The 8,233-nt window shown below is 30.4% G+C and overlaps 2 protein-coding genes across 4 annotated transcripts in view; one reads left to right on the top strand and one right to left on the bottom strand.

Moving 5' to 3' along the window:
* The window catches only part of LOC129225827 (DEP domain-containing protein 1A-like), a 94,718-nt gene extending 87,166 nt beyond the window's left edge, over positions 1-7,552 (bottom strand). For all 3 annotated transcript variants that reach the window (XM_054860341.1, XM_054860342.1, XM_054860343.1), the window contains exon 1: positions 7,358-7,552. In XM_054860341.1, coding sequence (XP_054716316.1) covers positions 7,358-7,393 — 36 coding nt within the window. In that variant the 5' untranslated portion in view covers positions 7,394-7,552. The remainder of the gene's footprint in view (positions 1-7,357) is intronic.
* A 411-nt stretch (positions 7,553-7,963) lies between these two features.
* Positions 7,964-8,233, top strand: part of LOC129225573 (ADP-ribosylation factor 6) — a 35,094-nt gene continuing 34,824 nt past the window's right edge. The window contains exon 1 of the mRNA XM_054860021.1: positions 7,964-8,187. The gene's annotated coding sequence lies outside the window, so the exon portion shown is untranslated. The remainder of the gene's footprint in view (positions 8,188-8,233) is intronic.

The raw sequence follows: 8,233 nt of genomic DNA, 5'->3' as shown, positions 1-8,233 counted from the left end.
GTCAATACTCTGATATGACAAACAAATAACATGACGATTCGTCGAACTTTGCTCCGTGTGACTTTTATTTGTTCCGAGTAAAAAAACATTTGCATGGACCTGACGCTTTCTTCCGTCAGGAGAAGACAAAACTGTATCACAGAAGGTAGCGAAAAATGGCTTGCAGGAGTGCTTCCAAAAGTTATATGAACACTGGCAGAAGTACATAGTCTCTCAAGGTGACCTTTTGATGGTGGATGTACTTCGGTAATGTTAACTATTCTGGGTAAGGTTTTATACAGCTTGTCCCCCGAACTTTTGGATCGTACTACGTACAATCTGCATAGGGTGTAGTTATGCTTCTCCTTTTTTGACTGCTGTATGATGGAAGACAAAGAACAAGAGCAAAAAAAAATAAATAAGTAAATAAATAAATAAAGAAAGAAAGAAAAAAAATGAAGGAAGAAAAGCAAAGAGTGTTTAATAACCAATTGATTTGTTTTTTTAATTGAACATATAACTAAGATTTCAGTAATATTATAATAATGTATGGATTTAGGCACACTAAACATAGTTAAGAAACATTAAATTATGTTGTTTAAGCATTCCAAAAATATTAAGAATAAAAGTATGAAACCGTCAACAAATTACGCAACTAAAGTGTAAAGATTGTACAAGACATTTTTAGTCATCAAATTAAACAAAAAGGTAACAGATGAATTACAATATTCAATCATAATAGGAATATTTTTATATTTATTTAAAATTTATGAACGGAAAAGTTTGCACTTTTCATAAAAGCTATAACAGTGACATAAATTTTGCGAAAAAAAACGAAATAGCCATGAAAAGAGCGAGGTTCTTAAAACGCATTCTCAATAAATAAACTCAATATTTACATCAATTTAAAAACTGAATATATATGCTACTTGATCTGATGTTTGCACACGTAATACTGAACAATTTGATTGTTTAATCTCTTATGAAGCATTACAAACAAGTTCAAATTAAATTTTTCAATTTAACAATAATTTTCTAAAATTTAAAAAATTGCATGATAGAAAATGCTTGAAATTTTTCTTAACATATTATTAACAATATGATGGAAACGAAAATAACTTATTCATTGATTTTATATAAATACATAAAAATAGCTACTTACAACAGAAAAAAAATCGATCGCTATTAATGATGCAAAAAAGATGGCGCATTACGAAATGTAGTAGGTGAAACAAGTATAAGAAATATGCAAAATGATATTTCTTGACCAAAATAAATAATCGCTAAATATTTAAAAAATGCTTGAGACGACGAGGGCGGGTTTGGGGGGTCACCCTCTGACTTTGGAGTAGTGATGTGGATCGGGTAAATACCCAGTGGGTAGGTAAATATTTTTTGGGTATTTACCCGGGTATTTACCCAAGGCCTGGGTAAATACCCAAAAACTGGGTATTTTACAAAAAAAATGCAAAAAGTGGGTCTGAAATTTTTTTTTAAATCTAAGTATGAAATAATAGGTAAAACTGATACATACATATGTATTACACAGTTTATAATATTTTTTATTGGAAGACTTGATGAAATTATGGAAGAAACATATCGTGAACCAAAGAATCTTTCTTTTCAATGTCATCATTGAATTGCTTATACTAGTCCCAATTATGAACTTTAGGATTTCAAAATCACAATCTAGGTTAGTCATATCCAAAATGAAAAAAAAAAGGAAGCATGAGGGATGCTTGGAAGAATTTACTGAGAAGTCATTAAGACTATGATATTATTTATTTAGTTATTTTATTGCTGTTTAAGTGGTAACGTGACAAATATGGAAACAGTTTTCATATTAATAAGCAAAAAAAAAAAAATATATATATATATATATATATATATATATATATATATATATATATATATATATATTGTTCTCTGTTGCCTTGCTCATTTGCATTTGCTCCCCATTACTTCATGATGAAAATTTATTTGAAGTATTTTTAATGCACGCAATTAGTGATGTCGGGTGGGAAGGTAAATTTTTTTGGGTGTTTATCCTAAGGTAGGGTAAATCCCCTAGTAATTGTGCATTTTGCCAAAAAAAAACTTTAGTTGGTATCAAAAGGTGATGATTTTCTTTTTAAAACATAAACAGTAAAATGAAAGATTAAAAATATAAAAATTTATACATTATAATTTCTTTAATTAAAGGCCTAATGAAATCTTATCAAAAAAACTGTCAGAATTTAGAATGAACTATTCTAAAACTTAAATAGGATGGCAGGATAATTTAATTTTTTATAGGGTAAAGCAAAGGGATTTAAGTTTAACTTTGTCACATGGATGGCACTAACTCAACTTTTCATTGATTTTTCATAATATCATGTTACTGGTTAGTTTTGGCTTTGAGTTGTAATTAGTTTGTCCAAAGCCTCCTAAATACTAAACAGGGGTCTGGCCAGAGCAAATTTGGGTCCGTTAACGGACCCTTCACAAAAATCCGATCAACCAAAACGGACCTTTCACAAAAATCCTATCAACCAAAACGGACCCTTCACAAAATTCTGGTAAACAAAAACGGATCTTTCACAAATAGTTTATTGAAACAGCAAATCTCAAATTAAAATAATACAGCATATTTAAAGTTAAATTAGAGGAATCAACTTATACAAAATCAGCTAATTTTGCAAAAGGAAAAAAAAAAAAAAAAAAATCGGCACTCTTGTGATTCTCCTGCAATCCATAAATAATTACTACCGCCAAATAAATATAATGCCTGTTGTTGGTTTCTTTGAAAGAAATTAACAGCTGAAAGTCAGTTTGGTTTATAATTTTGCTTGTTTGTTTTATGCAGCGGTGTTGTTGTAAACTTCTTTGGAAAAGCGTCAACATTCTCTGAATAGGCGTAGTAAGCACTTTTCTCCCCACTCATGATTTAATCATCAATAATATACAGCGAAATGAATTTAGAACTGCAAAGGATAGTATGGGTGGGGCGGATGTGATCGCTTCAGATAGGGTTACAAAATTTAAACTTATCGCCACTTAGTGTCTGGTGGTGCGATGTTAAACTGTTATTTTGGGAGAAAGTTATATGGGTTTGGTTTTTCGATACTAAAAAGGATAATTAACTTTAAATAAACTTTTATTTACCGTTATTTTTTTCTATAGATGTCTACATTTTGAAAAACGCAATCTTTTTACATCCGATATGAGAATCATCTTTTATTCTTTTTTTCAAGCTAACTTCGCTTTATTAGGATGCAAATAAATGAAAAGTCTCTTTATTTTTGTAACAAAGCTTATTTCAAGTTTTTAAAGGGGAATTCCATTTTCTTTTATGAGTCAAAAATTAAAATGCTGAATCGATGGTTTATTTTTTATTTAATTAATTAATTAATTTATTTTGGCTTCAACTGTGTCCAGATATTAATGATATGTTTATCATAGGACTCTAAAATGCAATTCAAAAGTAATTTTATCAAAAATATTTATTTTACAAGCCGTTTTTATACTTTTGATTCCTTCACTTTGAGGATTGCAATCTCTTTGCATCCGCTGTGGAAATCTGATTTTTCGAATTTTCGATGTTTAGTACGCTTAGTTAAGAGGTAAACAAATAAAATATTTTTTTATTTTTGTGAAAATCACAGAGTTTATAAGGTTTGAACGAAACTCTGTTCTTAAACAGTGTCTTGGATTAAAAAGTTAAATGCTGAACCCCTGCCTATTTTTTTTTTCTTACAGCTATTTTAAATACTATACAAAAAACATTTCTAGTATAATTTAACATGATGTAGAATGGTAGATAAATATTGATACTTGAGGGGTGCCCATCTCCCAGGGAGCGATGCCTCCCCCCTCTCTTCAAATACTAGAAAAACACTCAAGAAAGATATTCTCAACAGAAAAGAGAGAAAACACTCAACTTTAAGTGTCAATGATACAGTTTCCACCATCTCAAGAGTCTAAACTTTCGTTTTTACAAGAAATTTTTTTTTTTTTTAATTATTTGATTTTTCACAAAAATAATTGATTTTTCACAAAATTATTTTATTTTTCACAAAAAACGGACCCTGTGAAAAATCCTGGACAGATCCCTGCTAAATGCCTATCACATTTGCTTTAAAAGTGATCCTCCGCCGGTACACAAACAACACTACTACCTGACGACAATACATGGATGGTGCTGCTATGACAATGGATCCAAACAATTCAAATCAAATCGTTAATTGGTTAGTTATAAAATTTAAATTTATAAGTTATCCAATTGTTTTCTCAGCTTTTAATTTCTAATGCTTTCGACCTTCGATAGTTGGCAGTAGCCAGAAGACCGAAAATATGCTTATTGGGATCAATTTGCTCTATGTTAAAAGAGAGAATGCGATAGGCATTTAGTATTTAGGAGGCGTTAGTTTGTCACTCACTTTGTACTGGTAAAACTTTAAATTTTGCTTTGAAAAGTGAAAAACAAAAAAGAAAGATGGGGACATTGATTACGCATATCCAACACATTTAATGTGAATATCATATTATATTTCTAAGTTGTTTCACACAATAATTCTTTAAATATGTGATCAAAATACAATTTTTGGGCAAAAATTTGTTCTGCATATGATTGGTTACATAGCGAAATACAAACAGAAAGGTAATTTAGTTGAATATAAATTTTTGAAATAAATACCCGGGTAAATACCCATTTTGGGTATTTACCCAGGTATATACCCTGGGTATTTACCCCTAAAAGTAAATACCCAGGTATTTTACATCACTACTTTGGAGTAACTCACAACATTAAACTTCGACCTCATTTTTTTAGTACAGAACCGCTACCATCAATGTCTCGGAAGAGTTTCTGAATCTACTTCAGCACTTCCGAAGAAAAAATTCAAAAGTCCTTTTGAATTCCGAATTATGTCACCATTCAAAACGTCTTTAATCAATTTCTTACATTAATGCTCTAAATTCCTCCTAAGCAATAGATAAAGTTTGAAAAAAATCTCTTATTTTATGAATGGTGTTAGTTTTAAACAACTCAGAAGTACAACTAGAGTTTAATTTCAGAAATTGATGGATTTGGAATAGGGGCATGCAAGTAATCTCGGAAATACAAAAAATGGTTGTAAAAAATAGAGTTCAAAATAATCATAAACATTGAGCAGAAAAACCTTTTTAAAACTTGCACATGAGTTTGTTTTGACGTGCAGTGGCGGATTTAAAATATTGCAAATGTTCCAACTGCGCGAGAGGCCCCATAACCGTAGGAGTTACAAAAATGCCTATGATAAATGTTTTACAACTTTTGTGATAGAGAAATAGGGCCCTAAAATGTATTTCGACGGCCTCAAACTTGTAACTCCGCCGAAGCGATACAGAAAAGATTGCGTTACTGTGATTCATATTACAAATATCGAAAAATTAAAAATTACTGTCGATTCAACGGAAATCTAACAAAATGAAACAAAACCGGTTTCGCCATCTCATATTTGTTTCCATAGTCTCCAATTCGGCAATATATCACTAAATGATCGTCAGTCTGAGACACTATATTAGTTTTGCATTGAAATAAGTAATTAATATCCACAAAAATGAGTAAATAGGCTTTTTAGAACACCCGATCGAATACAAAAAGGGAAGTGCACAACTGGAACGTACGCATACCCCACATGCGAAAATTTAGCCATCTACAGCTTACCATTTTTGAGTTATGACTTATGAGAGAAACTTATGTACATCCAGTCGCAAGAAACAACGCAACAATTAACTTGTTTGGTACCTGAATGCAGTATTAAAAACTCTTTCAGGGGTGACTAAAATAGAAATTCATACTGAAATTTAAGTAAACAATTTTATATGAAAATAGTAACTTCCTTTACTTTGTATTAAAAAGTAAAACAACAATTGTCCTTTTTTTTCAAAAACATCGGCCAATTCCATCGGCTTTTCCATGTTTTTTGAGGCCGATGGGCCGATGTTTCCTGCAAGTTAGCATCGACCGCCGATGCCGATGGCTAAATTATTGAACCATCGGCGCCGATTGCATCGGTCGAGTCCTAATTTTCATTCTTTTGATAATCCTTATCTTTTAACTTTTTTCTCTCTCTGTACTGTTTCATTCTTTGAGCAGCACTTTTTCCTTTTTTCTCAGAATTTCTGTTTTTCCGTTCTTTTAGAATTACTAAAGCAATAAAATGAAAATGGCAAAAATAAATTTTTCTTCACACTTGCTTTTACTTCAACTGAAGTTGTTGATGCTAATTGCTCAGAAGTAGAATTTGGCTACAAACAAATTTTTCTTCCCACTTGCTTTTACTTCTACTGAAGTTGCTGATACTAACTGCTCAGAAATAAAATTTGACTAAGATATAGTGCCAAAATAAAAGAATTAAAATTTGAAGAATTTGTTGTTACTGCCATCTGTAGGAAAATAATGGAATTTTTTTTTAAGCAACTATTTTGCAGTTAAAAAAAAATTCTATGCATCATGCAAAAAAGTCTCTCTTGTTATGTAACGTGTGTGACATGTAGATTTGGACCTGGGGAGAGCTAACAAATTAGGATTGATGCTTAAAATTTCTGTTACAAGTTTCTCATGACTAGCTAACTTATAATATAAACTATCATCATTTGTGTTAAAGTTTAACTACTTAGATGATTAAAAATACCTTTTATTTGTAATGTGTGTGATATTTTTTACACATATGTATTTTATGTCATTTATCCATCTTAAATATTTTATTTTTTATTCAAAACTTTAATTAAATTATAAAGGAAGGTTAACAAAAGTTAGAATAGCACTTGTATTAGTTTAATTTTTCACAGAATTTTGTAGAGAGGGAGATGAAAACCGAACTGCAATTTGACTTTTCTAAACCATGAATACTATATACTTACATTTTCTTTTGATTTTTAGCATATAAATTTTTTTTAATCCGATTTTTGTAATTTTTCTAACAAAATACATATTAATAAATAATATATAACTGCAGAAAAATTGAATTTTCGAAAAAAATTTTTTTGCTAAAACGAACCACTTTTTGTGGAATCGCCCCCTATGCAAGATCTCACAGCCATCTCAACATGTCAGGAAGTAGTGCTCAAACAACTCTATACATCGAAGGGGAATGTTCTGGTTTTCAAAGGCAATTTAACATTTTCATTAGTTTGGCGAATATTTTTGAAAGTACGACAATATTAGATTACATTGCTCACTTTTTGAAGAGGTAAAAGTATGAATTGAAGAACAGATCAATCTGCCCCAAAGACTCTAGAGAGTACATAGAGTTGAAAACGAGAAAATTTTCAGCTTTAGCAAGTCTCCTCAAAAACAAATGCTGAAAGTACTTCATCACTGACAGTGCAATACACAAAGATTCAAAAGACTTACTAATTTGGTAGCTCGATATGGTTCCTTACTTTCCATTTTAACAAACGTTCAGATAAAAAATATCAGATTTAAGCATGGAAATTATCATAAATTAGTATCATATTCGACAAACAAACATTTTTTTTTTGACAGCTAGAGTCATCAAGAAGGGTGTGATTGTTTAATTACCAGTGAAACAAGAAATAGCAATTTTGAATTTTTAAACAAACACAGATTGTTATGGTGCCAAATTATGTGGTAAATCTTTGAAACTATCTCAACAACATTTTTTCTTTTCTACAAAGATCTCGACTACTGGAAGTTTTATTTTTAAGAAATGATGAGATACTTTCAAATACTCAAGGGGTTTCCTTTCTACTCCCAAAATTTTTTTTTTCAAAAATATTACTTAAGCAATCATCAATGGCTTCAAGTTCAAGCACTTAAAATTGATAGCAAAAATATATGTTTTCTTGTGTCGAAAAATTTCTATAAGATATCTTGCTTCATTCTCGTTTTGAATTTATTTTTAAAAAGAAGTGCTGCTTTAAATAATGAAAAATTGGCAGCATATTCATAGCCGGAAATTCGATAGAATTGTTGGAATAGTTACTTCCGTTATCATAAGCAAATCGTCGTTTGAGGTCAATGAGACTACAGTTGAAATGTATTGTAGCAACATTTGCTTGATAAACGTTTCAAACGTGTTTTCTTGTTTGTCTCACAAAATAAAGAACTGATGATTTTCAAGTTGCACTATAAGAGATAATATTTTACAAGTTGAAGTTGAATAGTAACCACTAGATTCCGACCAACGCCTTGAAATTACCGGTTGCGAAAATTTATTTGTGGTAAGCTTTACTAGACTATTTTTGAATTATCATTTTATAATAATCT

This window comes from Uloborus diversus, chromosome 7 (assembly GCF_026930045.1).
Source record: "Uloborus diversus isolate 005 chromosome 7, Udiv.v.3.1, whole genome shotgun sequence".
Classification (NCBI taxonomy): Eukaryota; Metazoa; Arthropoda; class Arachnida; order Araneae; family Uloboridae; genus Uloborus; species Uloborus diversus.
Note: the sequence above shows the minus strand (reverse complement) of the source record. Positions and strands in the feature narration are given on the sequence as shown.